Consider the following 19,684-nt stretch of genomic DNA (forward strand, 5'->3'; position numbering starts at 1 on the left):
CTGTACTGTTTATTTAAATATACATTTTTTATATTAATTATTTATGAGCATTTAATATACACATTTATATACACATATATAATTAATGTTTAAATTTAATAATAAAAACATAACGTTTTATACTATTAATATTTACACAGTTCATTAAATGTTATTTTGTTGCACTGCGCTCTCGGACAAAATCCTAAGTTCAAAATATTAAATTTTTTAGACCAGTTTTATAATATAATTTAGTATTTTTTTATGGGTTAAATGTATTTTTAGTTTTAAATTTTGATCTGAAATTAAAATTGTTGTTCTCTAAATTTTAAAAATGAATAAATATTATTATTATTTTATGTCAATGATGTTAACTTTGTTAAACTTATTATTAAAGTTTGGGAAGAATTTCAATAGAAATTAAAAATATATTCAATTCTTTATAATTTAACATTTACATTTTATATTAAATATTTAAATGAATTTAATATTTATGAATAATTAATATTAAATTTCTTAAACAAAAAAAATTAATAATATTTATTAAATGCATTGAACATTATACTTTTTCAAAATTGAAAATCTAAATTTTTCTTATTCAATAGAAATAATGCTAAATCCGAAATCCTTTCGCGCTATTATTCAGTCATATCCTGGTCTACAGTCTATAGATTATCAAATTTATAAATCTATGTCTATTTTTTTTTTAACTCAGAAAAAAAATATTATCTTGAAGATTTTTGGTTTTGGTCTCATTTTTTTTTTTTTAAAACTAGTTGTAAATATTTCTTCTTCCTCGTTAATGATAATGGCGTTGTCATTATTATTAATTCAATGAAAAAAAAATTAAGTCAAATCAAAATAAACAAAAAAAACAGTTTAATAATATTTAAATGAAATTAAATTAAAAAAATAAATAATAAAGATGCCACATCAGCAGGCGTTACCCTGTTGAATGATTACGTTTGAAGAGTTACAAAGCTTTAACATAACCGCAAGACCGAAAGTAAAACAAACAAAAAAAAAAAGACTTTCTTTGCGTCACATTTCCTTGAGCATTCCTTCATGTGGCGAGACACTCAATAAAACGCATAAGAGCAGCACCCCACAGAAAACCAAAAACAGCTGCAAGGTTTACAGACCTTGGTCAAGAGCATCATCATCTGAGATTCGTGAAGAAATTTCATGTAAGTTTCTCTTTGAGTTGTTTCGAGTAGTTAACTCTTTTATATGATTCTGATATGTTTTTTTTGCAACAAGAGTTTTTCAGAAAAATGAGAGAGGGACAAAGCTTGAATTTAACCAATGAGAGGAAGAGAGGGAGAACAGATGAAGCAGTGGAACAGTACCCAGAAACCTCATTGAGGCTTGAGGTGCGTCTCAGGATGGAACCGATTCCCGGAAGCCGGAACGGAAACGTGGTTCGGCAAAGGCCATTGGGTGACGGTGAATTTCGATTCTACGGAAATTTAAACCATTCAAATGATAAGCTTTTGGGGCTAGAATTCATTTCCAGACTTCACCGCCGCACCAGAGGCTTAAGACGCTTAAGGAAGATGCATGGTGTGGATTTGACGAATCAAATTCGGGATTTATGCCCCAGAAGAATGATCAAAACTGAAATAATAGAAGAGAGTCGCCAGACGAATCGACCTGAGAAGGTTGTGAGAGATGATGAGAACAGAGGCGTGATTGCGGAGCAAAAGGGTGTAAACACCCTTGCAAGAGCGAAGAGGATGAGTTTCTTACAAGAAAAACGGTTTGGTCCGAGAAATAACAGGACTCGTAGAAAGCTGAACACAGGGAAACGAACTGTGTTTTCGTGGATGATTGGTGTGAAAACGATAAAATCACGAGAGAGGGTTTATTACAGGGATCACAGGAGTAAAACTGTGTCACTGGGTGGAGAGGTTGTTGGAGATGGCATTCTGTGTGACTGTTGTTCTCAAGTTGTGTCGATGTCTGAGTTTGAAGTTCACTCATGGAGGCAAGAAAAGTTTGATTCGGTGGAAAAAATATCCGATCCACTACGAAACATATGTTTGGGGAGAGGAAGAGGACTTTGTCTCTTGCAATGCATGGCAGAAAGCTGGGATAAGCAAACTGAATTTTCTTCTAAATTGTATAACTTGGTTCGTGAGGGCAAAGAAAAAAGCGACGACCTTTGTAGGGTTTGTGGGGAAAAGGGAAATCTTCTCTGTTGCGATGGTTGCCCATCAACTTTCCATCAGAGCTGCTTGGGTATACAAGTATGTACCTTCTTGCATCACCATCCTATAATTTTAGGAACCCTTTCTTTTTATATATACCATTATTTCACATAACTTATTGTATTGGGTTTTTTCATTGTGCATTTCTAATTGAATCGTTCTACTTTTATAACATTTTCTTTTCAAAATATCACTTTTCTTATTCTTCATTTTGCAGGCCATGTTTTCTGTCAGCAAAAAAATCATATATATTTGATTACATATAGATGCATGTTAATTTCGTTAGCATAGTTTTTGTGTAAAGATTATTGAACTATTAACCACACTTTGAGACATTTGTACTCAATTGTTGATTTCTCTTATCAAATCATATTATTTGAATAGATATTTCTGTTTAGTTACATTAATATACTTTTTGCATAAAAGATTAATCTATTATAACCAAACTTTATGTATTCCTATTATAATAAATTTACTTCTGTTTTCAAATTATACCAAAAGATATAAAATTTTAAGAACATCTCCAATTAGACTTTTTCTTAACATCTCCGGTTAGAGTTATTTATGAATATCTTAATCAATCCTTATAAAATTTTATTATTGAAAGAATTTGACATGAAAATCTATTTTACATTGCCTATATAAATGACTATTCTTGACAGCGGAAGGAAAATACATTATTTTCTATGCTATACATGATCGTTTCATGCTATACCCACGATATATAATACCACTTAATATTTGTATAATGTGTCCTGTATATATGAAAAAACTTATGTAAATATTAGTACTTTCAAGCCCTGTTTAATAAACATTTATTTCCTTTTGCTGATTAAGAAAATACTGTACCGAAAAAAACACCTATTTTATTGTTTTACCTGCAGACAATTCCAGAAGGTGATTGGCACTGTATGAGTTGCTGCTGCAAATATTGTGGGCTGCAGTGTGAAAAGACTGTGATCGCCTTTGAAGGCCTTGCCCCGTTTCAGATGTCGACCGAATGCCTTGTATGCGAGAAAAGATGTATGTCTTCTCCATTTACGTAATGCATTGTTTTATCAATTAATTCTAGAAAAAATCAGATAAAGTTAATTTAAAGTATATAAATAGATACAAATTTCAAATTAATCTTGAATTAGATCTAAAATTTACTTTTTTATTTTTATTTTTTAAAGCTATTTGTAAACACTAAATTTATTTTATTTTGTAGTTCACCTATCCTGTCTTAAGTCCCATGGAGGCAATTCCGCTCGTAACAAAAGGCTACCCTTATGTGGAAACGGATGTAGGGAGGTATATCATCTATTTATAATTTCATCTTCTTCAATCTTAAGCTTACTTAAATTTATGATGGCGATGTTATGCTCAAGTTGACTTGAGTTCATCTTTTACAACCATTATAATATTTTTTTTTACTTAATTCACGTGTTTATAAGAAAAATGTGTATTAATATATAAGATAAAACCGAGGCACTGCCCAGGTAATTGTGGCAGTCACAACCAGAAAAACTGTTGTCTCCAATATATTCATGTAGCTAAATATTGCCCTAATGTTGGCCATTTCAACCCTCCCGTAACTTTTCTCATTTACCCATATCATCATTAACATTTTGGATTCCTACACAATTTTCTCATCCACTACATCCTTTAAATCAAATACTAACATAATTAAGACCGAAATTATTCAATTGTGATTAGTCTTTTGGGTAATCCCCAATAAGATGCACCACTAAATAATATCCCTAAATAATATCCGAAATTATTTGTTTGTTGATAAAAAAAAAATAGCCTAGGTTTTGATAGTATATTCCGGTCTCACAATGTTGTTTACTCCCTTTCCTTTTGATTCAAGAGAATATATATATATATATATATATATATATATATATATATATATATATATATATATATATATATAGAGAGAGAGAGAGAGAGAGAGAGAGAGAGAGAGAGAGATTGACAAGACTTAATTAATGTAATAGGCAATACCTACTGAAAAAAGTTTTTGTTGTTGTTATTACTACAAGGTATCTCTGATTATGGTAATCTAACTAATATGTAATTTGGTATTTTGTCTTCCCAGATATATGAGAGACTTCAAGGGCTTCTTCGTGTTAAACATAACATAGAGGATGGATTTTCTTGGTCTTTTATTTACCGGGCAGATACTGACCCTAATTTAACAAGGTTAGACGCCGAAAATGTTGAATGCAATGCCAAACTGGGAGTTGCATTATCGGTATTGAGTGAGAGCTTCATGCCATACATTGAAGAGGGAAGCGGGACAAATATAATACAAAGTATTGTATATAGTTGTGGGTAAGATCACTTCACTTACTATGCCCTTTTACGTGCTTTTTAACATTTTTAGGGCACATGCAGTTGCAGTCATAACTTCTCTTTTATGAAGACATTTCAATGGATTTTACATGTCTAATTATTTCTGAAGGAACAGGAAAATAGGAAAAAGGAAACTGACAGAATGAGTTCAGATAGAGTCATAAATAGGATTTTGTAAACTTTGTGCTAGATATTTGTTCAACTGCGAAAGTTGATAAGGAATCAAATGCAAACAAACCTTCAGAAAATAAGGAAAAAAAGATCTTTTTGAGAAAATGATGCACTATATCTATCAGAATAGGAATAATAAAATTGAAATAGCAACCAAATAATGATTCTCTTGGCCCTGGGCATGTTGTCAGTCAATGAATCAGGGTACCATAAAAAGAAATGCAATTTTTTAATTTGTAAAAGACATGAATGAAGGGATTAAGGTATATTATATATTCAACTTAACTTGTGTTCTTAAAGAGAATGAGGAATGCCTCCAACCCTGTTGCTCGTTTGGGGTTCCTGATGAAGAGAATGATGAATAGAAAACTATTTGAGGAGAATGCATGGTAAAGTTATTTTTTTTAAATGATTTTGGATTTTGACATTCACAAGTAAGTTACGTGATCATCGTTTCATTCATCTGAAAATGTAATGTCTGTGAAAGTTTTTTCTTATCTTGTGCTGTCATTATATATCTTGATCAGGTCAAACTTTCCTCGCCTGGACTGTAAGGGGTTTATTACTGCGATTCTAGAGAAAGATTATGAGATTATCAGCGTTGCATCAATCAGGTATAAATATCTGTTTAAGTTTGATTATAAATGCGTTCATGCAACTCATATATGTATATGCAAAACGAAATTTGCTGATAAAAAAAAAACACACATGTATGCCAAACATTGGAAATATATATAACTTGTGAGGACGAAAAATAATTAATTTATTTTCTTTGGTGTTGGATTTCTTGTGGACCAGCTCTATGCAGTATTGAATTTTTTTAGATGCATGTAGGCAATCCATGACAGAGAGAGTAAGAATTTACAAAATATAGATATAATAAATGAGGTGCTATAATAAGAAGAGATACACTAAAAAAGTGCGTAATAAATAGAATGTTGCATTATTAAGATATCAAAAAAATATTACTCTTGGATATTTTAAGTGGTTTGGTTTACTATTTTTGGTTCTTGTTTCAGCTTTCCATTGCATGTAATCAATATGATTTTTCCTTTATGATTCAAAAAGATTTAATTCTGTGAAGACCGGAATTTGCCCATTACAAAATTGCATTGTTATTAGGAAGTCTAATTTCTTAAAAAAGTTTCTTAAAGTGTGTATGCAATGATACGGCAAAAAAATCTAAAGAAAAATAATAACAACTCTAGAATAACTACATGAATTTTTTTCTCCTAGCCATAAAAATTTGTTAGTCACGTGATTAATTTAGATATCAATTTCAAAAATAAAAAATTATTGATTATTAAAATAGTTAGTATTATAATAAAAAATTATAATAGATCACTAATTATTTAGAGACTAATTTAGAAACTAACTTTTTTGATAAAATTTTGGGAAACAAATATTTATTGATCAATATTTTTTTATAGTCAAAATTTTGGTAACTAAATTTTAAAAACAAATTTAAAAACCAATTATAATTTTTTATTTATAATAATCACTATTTTACTAACCAATACTTTTTTTATTTTATCTAAATTAGTCATTATAGTAATTAACAATTTTTTGTCATTAAATTTAATTATTAATGGAAAATATTTTCTTATAGTGTAAGTTATAATTTCATTTTACCTTTTTAGTTGATTGCTTTGCTTAGCCCTTTTCGTTCTCGCCCCATAATTTGAATATTTAGACCGAATTCTTTTGAAAAATATAGCTGAAAAGGATGATACTTATAATAAGCCGGGATTATCAAAATTCAAGCATAAACAAGCTTTTGGCATTGCTGTTAGATGACATGATTTTCAAACACTACATCTGCTGCTCTATTGTTTAATTTAGGCAACATGTTTTAGAATGTTTTGAAAATCAGTAATATTTTACCTTGCTAATTGCTATTGTAAAAATTTATTTCATGTGAAGTTACTTTCCTGGTTAGATGTCTCTATCTCCTCAGTTCAATTCTACTGCTACGAATTCAATTGCCTTTCTACACAGTTATTGATCTATTTATATCACCTGTGCATGAGTGCATGCTAGTGAAATGTGTATAGTGATGATAAAGTTTTTGTTAAACAGGATTCATGGGAACCAACTAGCAGAGTTGCCATTTGTTGCAACTGTTTTTGCTTATAGGAAGAAAGGAATGTTCGCTCGGCTTCTAAGGATAATTGAATCGGTGAGTTCGTTAAGGTTATTTGTCTCTTTTCCTGCCATGTATACACCGCTCTATAACATTAAGGTTTTAAAAAATTATCTGCAACTTCTACTGTAGCCCTAGGGTCAAGATCTTTTTAGGTTTCTATCACTGTACTGTGGCTGTAGTTGTCCTATTATTTCTATAGAATGTTTAAAAATATCAAAAATTGTAATGAAACCGCGACTATAAGGTACATTTTTATTTTGGTTTTGCTTACTTCAAAACTAACTTTTGTTTCTATGACTATTACTATTTACCAGACACTCAGTCACCTCAACGTTGAGTTATTGGTGGTACCAACCGTGAAACAAACCAGAGAAACTTGGATTCGTTCTTTCGGGTTTGAGCCAGTCGATTCGACAACAGAGAAAATAATAAAGGGCGTGAATATGTTGGTTTGTCGTGGCACAGAAAAGTTACAGAAGAGGTTACCAAAGCTTACATAAAGTTCCTGGTGAGAATTTGATTCATACAAATGGTGCGTTTTGGTAGAGACTACTGCAAAAATGTTGTGTATCCCTGGACACATGCACGCACACACTATGCTACCATTGCATAAGCCAATTGACACATTTTCTTTATCTAGGTTTGTGGACGGTGACCCTTGACAAAACCAAGTTCAATCTCGGAGAAACATCATCCTACATAAGACTGCTCTCTTTGCCTATTTTATCATTTGGTGGACAAAACTGTTTTATATTTAATGTTCTGTTGTAGATTTACTACCTTGGTTTGGAGTTATTGTTAATTAAAATGGATTGGTTCTAAGTGACATAACATGGACAACAAAAAGTACTTTTTACAACTACAGAAAATTAAGACAACTTGTTCATTTGTCTGTTTTCTTTCAATTTGGAAGTTAAGTTGGTCTTGGTTGCCCAACAGCTTAAAAGACTTCCATTTTCCTTATGAATGCTCATCCCATGGATGTTTGAAATGCTTATTGGTGTGTGGTCTAGGTGTCTAGCTATCATATATAAGGTATTTGTTGAATGCTGTTATTTTTCATGCAAAAGATAGTAAGTAACCTTTTTCCCTTCTAGTAATGTTTTCAAAAAAGACAGTAAAAAATAAGTTTTGTTTTACCAGAGAACCGTATATAATTTTTAGACACATTTGAAGTAAATATACTAGTTACATTATTTATGTACATAGTTACATCATTATATATTATTCTACATTCTTGTTTTCCTTTGGCGTTTTCTAATTTGTATGATATTTTCATAATTTTATTTTTTTATCTCTTCATTACAACATTCTTGTCTACACACACATAAAAGTAGAATTTTTTTTTTCATTTTAAAAATACATTTGAAGTTGCTTCTTAAAACATAATATCAACTAGAAAAATGTAACTCTAAGTGATTTTTGAAAGGAAACCTTAATACTGTACTACATGTCGAAGCCTTAGGACCGGAACTTTTGACAAACAAATTTTTGATAAAGTTACTAAATTGAATAATTTTTTATTTTTTTAATGAAAATTACAAAAATAAAGTAATAACGTTTTGGAATTTTTTTTTTACTAAAATGATTGTTTGTCAAATAAAATTTTGTCAAAGAACAAATATTTTAAAGAAATATATATATATATATATATATATATATATATAATCATATTTTAAAACATAATTTTAATATTATTTTGAAAGTAATTAAAAGATAAATTATATTTTAACACGACTTCTTTTAAAAATTTATACTTTAAAACACTGTTTATTGGTATTTTGTATGTTTTCAAAAATCTATCCATTTCCGTAATTGTGAAATTTATTTCTATAAGGTACAAAACCCTATAGGGCATATATTGACGAGTAGGAGTTGGCATATATGCTACACAGTAATAACAATTACACTGTTCCTACAGCGAATCAAGTTTCCACTAAAAAATACTACAAACTTCCTTTTATTGCCCCTGCCCTTGTCTAGCTGTTTTCCAATTCTTATTCTCTTATGTGGCGTTTTCTGATGTAGTTATTCACTGTCTGGCTGCAAACCATTCCACGTACAATCAAAAAGACGATTTATTCACATATATTCATCAGTCACAATTTCTTACAACTATGGAACACTTTCAACACTAAAATAATAAAAGAAAAATATTGTTTGTTTATTAAATTTAGATAATTTTCTCTTTTTTTATAACTTTAGAAGATATCTTTTAAATAATTTTCTACTTTTTTATTTATTTATTATTAATATTTCAAAATTACTTAAAAGAATATCACTTTATAAAAAAAATTATTAAAATTTAATAGTTAAAATAACATTCTAAATAATAATATTATTAATTATCAACCAGATCTAACGACAAACCGGAGGTTGACACTGAATTCAACCTGCAAATTTTAACTACGGCTTTTATGCAGATCCTGATGAAACCTGACTGGCATCTGTATACATATAAATACATATATATTGAGTATGACACAGAAATAAGGACAGTGGCATTTCTGCTCAATACTGTCATGATTCTTGAATATTTTAAAGACAAAATGAATTTGTTGTGCTCCTTTTCAACATGCAGAGTTCAGAGTTCTGTTCTTTCTTCTAATTCAACTAGAAATTGCCTGTTATTTCCCTAGATAGCCGAATCTTGTTTTCTACATACCATTTTTAAATGATCTCAAAAATTTTGAGTTCCCCAAAAGTAACGTGTATAATGGACGAATGAAAGAGAGTTATCCATATATATATATGTTATGCGAGTCAGTAAATTATTATTATATTAATTTTGACAGAAATAGAAAACATTCGTGTGATGTTGTCTATAAATGATAAAAGTTTGCTCTAAAAGTTCGTAAATGTGATTTCTTAAACCAAAGTCTTGGTTCGAGAGTGAGCATGATTTGAAATCCTTAAACATGTTATTTTGAGTTCAATTTCAAGACGTGTACATAAATGTATATTAAATGTTGAATTGTTCAGGAGAAAAAATTGTATTTCTTCTCTGACAGTACTTATTACATCTCGAACTTTTACAAATTCATTTAATCGTATTTAAAGCTAATTAGACAATTAAATGCATACTTAATAGGGATCATAGATATAATTATTCAGTAATAATAAATATTTATAAATTTCAAAATTTATTATTATTATTATTATTATTATTATTTATAGTATTAGTAGAAAGAGTTGATAAATGATTGTTTTTAGAAAGAGATGAATTATTTATTCCTATAGATATGGAATGCATGGCTTAGGGGACCAACTTTGAGATCAGGTTCAGGTTTCCGTTCCTCACATACCTTCACAAACAAAAAACATGCAAAAGCATCAAATGTGCAATTTCTTTTTTTTTCTTAAATCATCGGACACAAGTTTTAAAAATATTATAAATTAACAAGTTGTCTAAACTTGTTACGTTTTACCATGAAAAAATCGTACCAGTTCAATACGATTTTGAATCAAGTAAAGTCGTGTTAATAACACGATTTCAATTAAAATTAACCAAAATTTGTATAAAATATAATATCACTTTAATTTATATTATAATACACTAAAAGTTATATCAAATTAGTGTTAGGTCTACAAAGGATATCACTGAAGAGATACAACACCAATGAAACTTGAACTTAACCACATGAGACATTAACATTACTCTCAACCCAAAATCTTAAGACAATAGATTTATAGGTCTTTAGTCTTATATAGTATTCTTCTTTCTCATTTTTAATCAATGTAAAACTTAAACTCACATTTAAATTCCAAACCATTAGCACGATTTCATTTAAAATCTACAAATGTACAGAAAAGTTTAAATCTACAAATGTACATAAAAGTTTACAAGGTATCGAAGGTATATACTAAACACACTGCTTCACTTTGTTGAGTCGTACCATTTTTAAAACCTAACTTGGCTAAATTAGAAAATAATAAAATCATCATTTTAGTATTTTTCTCAAAAAGAAAAAAGAAAAATCAAAGACGTCACTTCTAACTAACTAAATTAATTAATTAAATAGAAACAAAAATTGCGAAACAGCGCATGACTTAACCAAGCTAACTTAATTATGCGGAAAAAAGCTTAATTAATTCTTACGAAATGTATAGTACCACTAATTAATCTCTACCTGGCACCCACGTTACGTTTTTTTCAACTTACAGAAACACATGCAACTTCTCAACATTTACTGTATCTAATTCGAACATCCATCGCCACCGACGGGAACGTCGCCGGCATCTGCATCCTGCGGCGGAGGAGAAGATTGCGAGAGGAGGCTGAGAAGAAGATCAGAAAAAGCGGAGAGGATGAACTTGTGCGTGCTCTTCGGGTTGAGCGCGAGGTAGCAGAAAAGAAGCTCTTTCCAATTAGCTGCCACATCGATCAACTCGGGACTCGCCGCCACCATCTCCTCCATGGAGTGCCGGAAATCCGCGTAAGGGTCCAGCGAATACATCTCTACCGCAACGCTGCCTTCGAGCGCTGTTTTCGCCTTTTCTTCGACGGTTGCGACTGGATTTCTTGGCGAGGATGAGGAGGTGGCGCAATCGGTGTCGGTGACGGTGGATTCGACGATGGAGTTGGATCGGCCGGGGTAGGTGAAGAAGAAGCGTTGGGAGACGAAGGCGGTGGCCAGGTCAGCAGGTTGGGGTTCAGGTCCGAGGCTCGGGAATGGGTTAGTAGGGTCGTAGTTCCTGATCGGGGACGTTGACGTGGCGGGTTGTGATAGTGGTTTTTTGTTTTGATTCTGAAGAACGGTTGAAGAGGTGGCGGTAGGGGAAGATTGTGGTGTGAACGGTTGCATGGGGATTGAGAAACATAGGTTGAAGTTCAAGCGGCTAAGGTTGTTTCTTTTTCTTCTTCTTTCTCCGGTTCGCGGCATGTTTGGCATCATGACATTGTTGGTTTAGGCGAATTGGTTGGTATAGAGCTTATATATATATATATATATATATATATATATATATATATATATATATATATATATATATATATATATATATTAATAAATTTTATTGCACGGATGAGTTATAAATTATTTCTTTTTTCCGAAAAGAAAAATAGTAAATGAAAGAGAAAGGGATTCTGTAGTTTTGGGGTTGGTACGATTTCAACGGTGACGAGACAGCAGCAGAACAAAGTAGTATTAAAATCGGACCCACTCTCTTCGATCAAAACCATTCCATTGCTTTCGTCTACGGCGCGTAGCTGCACGGCCTCAACAGTTTTGTCTCTCTACTTTCTACCTGAAAGAGACACCAGCAAAGTGATTTTTCTTACATGCATTTCTTATCATTCACAATAAATTTAATTAAATGGGGTTATTTAAGATTGTTTTAAGTGTTATTCAGTTAAAGTTTAAATTTTGTCTTATAATTATTCCAAACTTATTGTAATGAATGCAAGGTCGAACAAGTCAACAAAAAGTACTTTCATGATTTAAAGATATTATGAGTGGTCGATAATATTTTACTCGGTTTTTCATTTATAATCAACTTAACTAAGATCTATAATATCGATTGTTCGGTCACGTGAAACATACAATTTAGTCATGTTAGTTAGATTGTCTACAAGATTTCACTCTAGTCTTTTATACAAATTATATGGTCAAATCATCATCGATCGAATGACACATAAAAATGAGATAATCATCTAATTAATGTAAACACGTAAATAATCATATTAAGAAATGTTAGGCCGATCCAAATCATGAACTCATCAAAAAAATAAACTATAAATACAAGTAAAATATAAGGTTGTCAAAACTTTTATCTTACATTAATTACAACATTTATTGTTATAATTAAGGTTTAATTATGCCTTTGGTCCCCATTTTGGAGTCAAAATCTCAAAATGGTACCGAAATTTTTAAAAGTCTCAAAATGGTCCCCTTTTGTGTTGAAACGTCTCACGTATGCCCTTCCCGTTAAGTTAAAGTTGACGCGTTAGAGGGAGTGCCACGTGTCAGTTCCTCGATTTTTTGAATTTTTTTATTAATTTTTTTATTAATTTTTTTTAATTTTTTTTTAATTTTTTAAAAAAATCAAAAAATTACCACGTGTCAAGCTGTCATCGTGCCACGTGGCAGTGACAGTGACACGTGTCAGTATTACGCCACGTGTCTTTTTGTTAGTCTCAATTTAGTCCCTTTATTTTAATTTGTCTCAATTTAGTCCCAATTTTTGTAAAAATTAGCAATTTTGTCCCCCTTCAAATTGAAACAAAATTTAATTTTATATAAATGTTATACAAATATTTTTATTAAATTTAATATTTGTATTCAAATTGATATTTTTATTATATATTTTTAACATAGCTAAGTTTAGTTAAAATTATGTTTCACATTCAACTTTATTTAAAATTGTTTAAAATTTTAAATTTATATGTGTTTTATTGTAACATGAACTAGGTAATTTATGAATTTTTTTATATTAACATTATTTTCTATTAACAACTTTTAAACCATTTTAAATAAAGTTCAATGTAAAATATTAATTAAATGAACTTAATTTGATTAAAAATATTTACTTGAAATATCAATTTTGATGGAAATATTTGTGTACATTTATACAGAAATTAAATTTGATTTCAATTTGGAGAGGGACAAAATTGCTAATTTTTACAAAAATTGGGACTAAATTGAGACAAATTAAAATAAAGGGACCAAATTGAGACTAACAAAATCCTACATGTGGCGTAATACTGACACGTGTCACTGTCACTGCCACGTGGCACGATGACAGCGTGACACGTGGCAATTTTTTTATTTAAAAAAAAAATCAAAAAAAAAAATTAATAAAAAATTCAAAAAATCGAGGAACTGACACGTGACACTCCCTCTAACGGCGTCAACGTTGACTTAACGACAAGGGCAAATGTGAGACGTTTCAACAAAAAAGGGGACCATTTTGAGACTTTTAAAATTTTGGGTACCATTTTGAGATTTTGACTCCAAAATGGGGACCAAAGGCATAATTAAACCTATAATTAAATCATATTATATAAAGGTAATATACAAATACCTTTTTGCATGTTCCATTTTATTTTAAATTAAGGGTCCTGTTTAGTGATGTCAATGAGACGATTAGGGTAAGGGTAGTATCTCCCCCGTACCCTATCCGCTGGATAAATATCTCCAGCTCGTACCCGTACACATATCCGTCAGGTATCCATTATGCGGGTACCCGCATAATTTTTTAATATCTATGAATATTCACGGTACCCGTGGGTACTTACAAAAAAATAAAAATACATGTTTAACAACATATTTTAATTGTGAATTCAAATACAATACAATACATAACGTTCATAAATTTTAAACAAAGTTCAAATAACATATTTAAATAATGTTGAATGGCAGTCTACATAGAAATAATTTAAAAAAAAACTAATTGATAAAAAAATAACTCATTCAAAATCAATATGTTAATATTTTAATCATGTTTTTTTATTTTTTTAATTTAAATTAGAGTTTAGTGAATACGGGTATCCACGGGTACAGATACTATAATATTCGTACATGTTTCGTTAACATACGGGTATTACCCGTTATCCGTGGGTATCCATTTACAATATTCATTTCATATCCGTTGCAGATTTTATCAACGGATACCTGCGGACACAAATTTTTTTGACATCCTTAATCTTGCTAACTAGTGTCTACTAGTTAAGGATAATTAATATGTCTTGAATTTAAAAGTACATAGTTAACTGTAATATGAACTAAATTTTGACCTAATCATCATAAATGCAATTTTACTTTATTTAAATAACAAAAATGTTCTTAAGTGATATACAACTCTAATTAATAATTTATTTGATGAACACCTATAAAAAAGTTAAAAAATAATTAAATAATAAATAACCTCTATTTTAATATTGCTAAAATTAAAAATATAATTAAACGTAAAAAAAAGAAAATTAATTTGAAGGAGTGACAAAAGATATTATAAATAAATGGTGAAATGTTTTCACATGAAAGTGTAATGAAGAATTTGAAAAAAACTATAAATTTCAAAGAGAGTTTTTTTTTTCAAAAATTAAAGATTGCACCTTTCAAACGTTTCAAGCTTCCACGGAGAGACGGTTCAAATTTCAAAGAGATCTTCTTTTTTGCATTTTAGTAAAGGTTTTAGAAATTCCAAAGCGTTTGTTTTGTGTCCGAAGATATATTGTTTAAAAATTTTAAATGACACTTTTGTCTTTATAAAATCTAATATAATTAATTATTTCAATTTTCAATGTAACAATGATAAAATAAAAAATCATTAATTATAGCTTAATTGAGGTCGGTTCAAATTTCAAATAGATATTCTTTTTTTTGCATTTTAGTAAAGGCTCTAGAAATTCTAAAGCGTTTGTTTTGTGTCCGAAGATATATTGTTTAAAAATTTTAAAGGACATTTTTGTTTTTATAAAATCTAATATAAATTTATATTATCTTAATTAGTAAAATTAATTATTTCAATTTTCAATGTAACAATGATAAAATAAAAAATCATTAATTATAGCTTAATTGAGGTCATAAAAGCATTAATAAGCATTTTCCTTAAATTAAAATTATTTGAATTGACTTTTGCAATGACTAATAAAGATAAATGAGCATTATCATTTATTGCACAGCAAATAAACACGCACAGTGGGTATTACCCGAATTCGTTCCCATTTTGATAGGAATTCTCGCATTGAATAAGTATGGGTATGAAGAATTCCCGACTTTCTAATTGGGTATGGGAATGGGTACGTGGATTTACATATCCGCCCTATCTCTATCCCCATCCCCATACTCGTCATAATCCTTGTTTCTGCTTAAATTATTAAAATATTCACAATTAATTAAATAACATTATATATATATATATATATATATATATATATTTTACTTTTGTATTTCTTCTAATTGTTTAGTTTGTCATTAAAATCATTCACATATATTAAATGTTTAATGTCATAAATCTTTCTTTTAGCAAGTAACATACAAAATTTATCTTATTTACTCTATTATTATTAATTTTTGTTTTAATTGAATAACCTTTTTGTTTCGCTGATATTTAAATTGTGATCTAGTTTGTTAATCTTTTAGGTTAGAGTTATAAAAAGAATTAATTTTTGCTAATAAGATACTAGTTTATATTTTTCTGATACGTTGATTTTTCGTAATGAATTAATTGTAATATATACATGGTACACGATATGTATATGTATTAACCGATAATTTTTATGTTTTTTATTATATTTGTCTCTTTCCTCTTGTTATATAGATTAACACAAAGTCCTTGAATAGTTTTTAATAATAAATTGTAGCAAAAGTGTTCAAAAAACTATGAATTAGGCTATGGATAATGAAAACTATATTTACTGCTGGGACAACGCATAGATGGCTAGTATAGTCAAACTGATCCGATTTTGAGAATATGTTGTTTGTGATAAAAGCAAATTGCACATGGGGAATGGTTATAAAAGGTATCAAACAAAAGCAAAGCACAAAGCATATTGTTATGAGTCTTCAAGTGGCACTGTAATTCTTTTCTTATATTAACTATGCATAATATAACACATGAAAGTGAAAATCCATAAAATAAAATTAGAAGGTTCCAAATGGTACAAGACAAAATTTACGTTGAACTGGCATTACTCGTGGTTGGTCCATTTCATTTAAAAAAAAATGGCTTTGGAAAACGATGTATTATTTTTCACTATTCATCCGAGTTATCACAATGAAGACGTGTCCTACGAGACTACTCTACTTTCCAACCATGCACTTCCATTTCCTCTTCGAGACAGAGAACTGAGAAGGTTGCATACAAGTTATATATATACTCAAAATATTAATATAAGTATTCATTCGCATAAAATTTGTTCTTGGTTGAAAAAAACCAGTGGTCGATGTGTTCATAAGATCGTTATAATTTTTCTTGTCCTTGCTCTTATGAATAACATCTATCGGTTTGTCTTGAAGCCTTAATGTAATTTCATTATGGCTAAGACACTTTTACTTCGATTATTTTTATAAACAATAATGAATAAATATATATATATATATATATATATATATATATATATATATATAAATGAATGAATGAAGTATTTGAATTGTTTCAAGTCATATATAAAAAAAATGTAAAATACGTGTTTTATCTTTAGTTCACCTATTCTACGAATTGTCTAATCCAAACAATCCAATAATGTCTCCTACGAACCATAGGTTATCCAACTATTGTTGCCATAAGCTTCTAATCATCTTATCTTCAACTTATAAGTTGGTCTACCTAAACATTATCTGACCCAACATATAAGCATCCTGTTAACACACTCATGCTTTTGTTTTACGTTTATGACTAAAGATTGTTAGGTTATGTTTCCTCGTGCTTATGTACTATTTCATTATATATTATATATTAGTTTAAAAAGATGATTTAACTTCGTCTAATAGATTTTGATTTAGAAAAAAAAAATGAAATCTTTAAAAACGCAATAATATTTTTTAAATTATTTGTACCACTATAGGTCTTGGTTCTACGAAGAACAGAAGTCTATTCATTGGTCTAGCATTAAATTTTTAGAAAAATTACTTCTGTATCACAATATTTTGTTATTGTAGTTTTTATTATAGTTGCGAAAATCCACACTCTTTTTTTTTCATTATTGGTTTCCTCTCGATGTGAAACTATTCTCCATTGTGAAACATCGATTATTCTCATCTTCCTCACGAAGCATCTTGTTCTTCTTTCCTCTACATCTCTATTTTTTATTGCCACGAACCATCTTTTGTTGTTTGGAGGTTTGTTTTTCTCCTTCTCACATTTGCTTTAGTTTGTTTAATGTTTGTTCGCAATGATGAGATACACAGTGATGCATTTTGGTCTTCGTTGCACCTTTGTCCATTGTTTACACCTTCTTCTATTGTTCAAGCTTTGCTCAATGTGCATTTCATTGTTCGAAGCACACTATCATTCCTGCCTTTAAATAATTGAAGTCTATATTTGAAGGATATGCTTCAATTAAAAATCGAAGTCTAAAGTCTTCTTTTTTTACCTTGCCTTGATATGTTTTCAGATGTAAAATCGAAGTAGAATCCCGAAAATAATCAATGCCAAATCCATTACCAATACTAATACTAGTGATAGATTGAGTGCATGATTTTGTACATACATTAGTCAAATGATGAAAAGTTTGCTTTTGATGTTTTATTTCTAATTTGTCTATGCTTTTAAGTGTGTCATCCTAAATATTTCCTTATCATCCCTTTTACCATTTCTAAATAGTAATGTGTTCCATTGATCTCATATGCATCTCATCAATGACCTTTCATATTATATTTTCTAAATAGTACAATACCCTAAGTAATTCTAACTCAAATCATTTCCTCCCTATCATTTGTCATTCCATTTGTTATTATTTCAAGTTCTCATTTTGTATAGGCTACTTTTTGATAAGGGTTAAGAATACTTTTTAATTAAAATTTATTCTTTGCTGATAAAAATAAAAGTTCTCATCTCTTACACGAAAGCTTGCTTTTTAGTTCGAATTGTTATACATATTATATATATATATATATATATATATATATATATATATATATATATATATATATATATATATATATATATATATATATATTTCTGCATAAAGTATTTTTCCATTCCAAGTATCTTGTTCCTAGTTGAAACCAGCCTGGATTTAATCCCCTATCCTGTTAATGCTGCTGCATTATTAATTAATTAATTAATTAATTAATTAAATTACCGTGTAGGAGTGTGGCATAGCTGGACGTGAAACTAAATAAGCCACTGAGGGACACATTGCTGAATCGCAAAGAGAAAGGCCAAAGAGCTAACTTCTAACACTTATGTTTTGTTCTTTTGGAGGATATGTCGCTGTGTGTAATCAATTGCACTTTTATACAACTCTTCAAAAACAGAGATGCAAATTTTCTTAATCTGTCCATGCGGTTTTCTAGTGAGCATGCGTGAACTAGGGTAAAATAAAAACTCTAATTGGTACTCATATTTATGTGACTAACAATTATAGTATACACTCACATTCAATTCTAAATTTTTATTTGGTTTTTCGTAAAATAAAATAATTTTAACTTTTAAAGCTAATAGAACAAGAAGTGCTGTTTTAATAGCAGTATTAACTCTATCAGAATTAAATCTAATAATTTAACCAACACAAATTAGAAAACCATCATTTAGAAATTTAATATTAGTTCAATAAATTTAACACTTAAAGTTTTTTACTCTATAATTATAAAATACTCCATTCTATATATAAGACTCCATCTAAGTTTTCAAGTACATTATTTATTTGCGCACACGTCTAATATGTTTCTAGTCAAGTAAGAGATGCTATAATGAATTCTCTCGCAAGGTTAATAGAAAATAAACAGCGAGAATTCTCTATTTTTCTTTGTCTCTTTGTATAGAATGCAAATTAAATACCGTTATTATTTAAGTTGAAATAGACTAATACAGTAATTAATTTGTAAGTGATTCTAAGATAGTTTTTTAAGTCAATAAAAAGATAAAAAATAGTAAAAGAAATTGTCGGCACAAAAAACATTTTCCTTTGTTATTAGTATAGATATCATCTATCATTTGAATTTTGTTTGTTAGATTTTAAAGGTGAACAAGAATCGGAATATTGATTAATTATATTGAAGCAGATAAATTCATTTCACTAAATCCAACCATGTTCCGAGATGAGTAATTCATCATAAATGATAATTTGGAGTATCTATTGGTTCGATATTTATTTTCATCCTAATAACACAGGCATAAAATTTGTTGGGATATGGTGATATATACTTGGCCCAAAAACCATGAACAGATTCTT

General features: G+C 29.4%; 2 protein-coding genes across 2 annotated transcripts; one reads left to right on the forward strand and one right to left on the reverse strand.

Moving 5' to 3' along the window:
* The first annotated feature begins 3,079 nt into the window (after positions 1-3,079).
* LOC114187404 (increased DNA methylation 1-like) lies at positions 3,080-7,780 on the forward strand. Its single transcript, XM_028075690.1, has 7 exons — positions 3,080-3,212; positions 3,400-3,482; positions 4,273-4,508; positions 5,228-5,314; positions 6,780-6,879; positions 7,161-7,354; positions 7,487-7,780. Exons 1-6 carry the CDS (start codon positions 3,101-3,103, stop codon positions 7,344-7,346), a joined length of 804 nt encoding a protein of 267 aa, XP_027931491.1. The 5' UTR covers positions 3,080-3,100; the 3' UTR covers positions 7,347-7,354; positions 7,487-7,780.
* Positions 7,781-10,700: 2,920 nt separating this feature from the next.
* Positions 10,701-11,771, reverse strand: LOC114163978 (transcription repressor OFP12-like). The gene has a single exon (XM_028048404.1). The coding sequence runs from the start codon at positions 11,739-11,741 to the stop codon at positions 11,043-11,045; it is 699 nt and encodes a 232-aa protein (XP_027904205.1). The 5' UTR covers positions 11,742-11,771; the 3' UTR covers positions 10,701-11,042.
* Positions 11,772-19,684: the final 7,913 nt, after the last annotated feature.

Source organism: Vigna unguiculata, chromosome 1 (assembly GCF_004118075.2).
Source record: "Vigna unguiculata cultivar IT97K-499-35 chromosome 1, ASM411807v1, whole genome shotgun sequence".
Classification (NCBI taxonomy): Eukaryota; Viridiplantae; Streptophyta; class Magnoliopsida; order Fabales; family Fabaceae; genus Vigna; species Vigna unguiculata.

Excerpts from the sequence above, each read along its gene's own strand:
- LOC114187404 (XM_028075690.1), top strand. The coding sequence starts at position 3,101 with ATGAGTTGCTGCTGCAAATATTGTGGGCTGCAGTGTGAAAAGACTGTG. Across the intron at positions 3,213-3,399 it reads CCTTGTATGCGAGAAAAGAT|TTCACCTATCCTGTCTTAAG; the intron begins GTATGTCTTCTC and ends TTTATTTTGTAG. Across the intron at positions 6,880-7,160 it reads TTCTAAGGATAATTGAATCG|ACACTCAGTCACCTCAACGT; the intron begins GTGAGTTCGTTA and ends ACTATTTACCAG.
- LOC114163978 (XM_028048404.1), bottom strand. The coding sequence starts at position 11,741 with ATGATGCCAAACATGCCGCGAACCGGAGAAAGAAGAAGAAAAAGAAAC.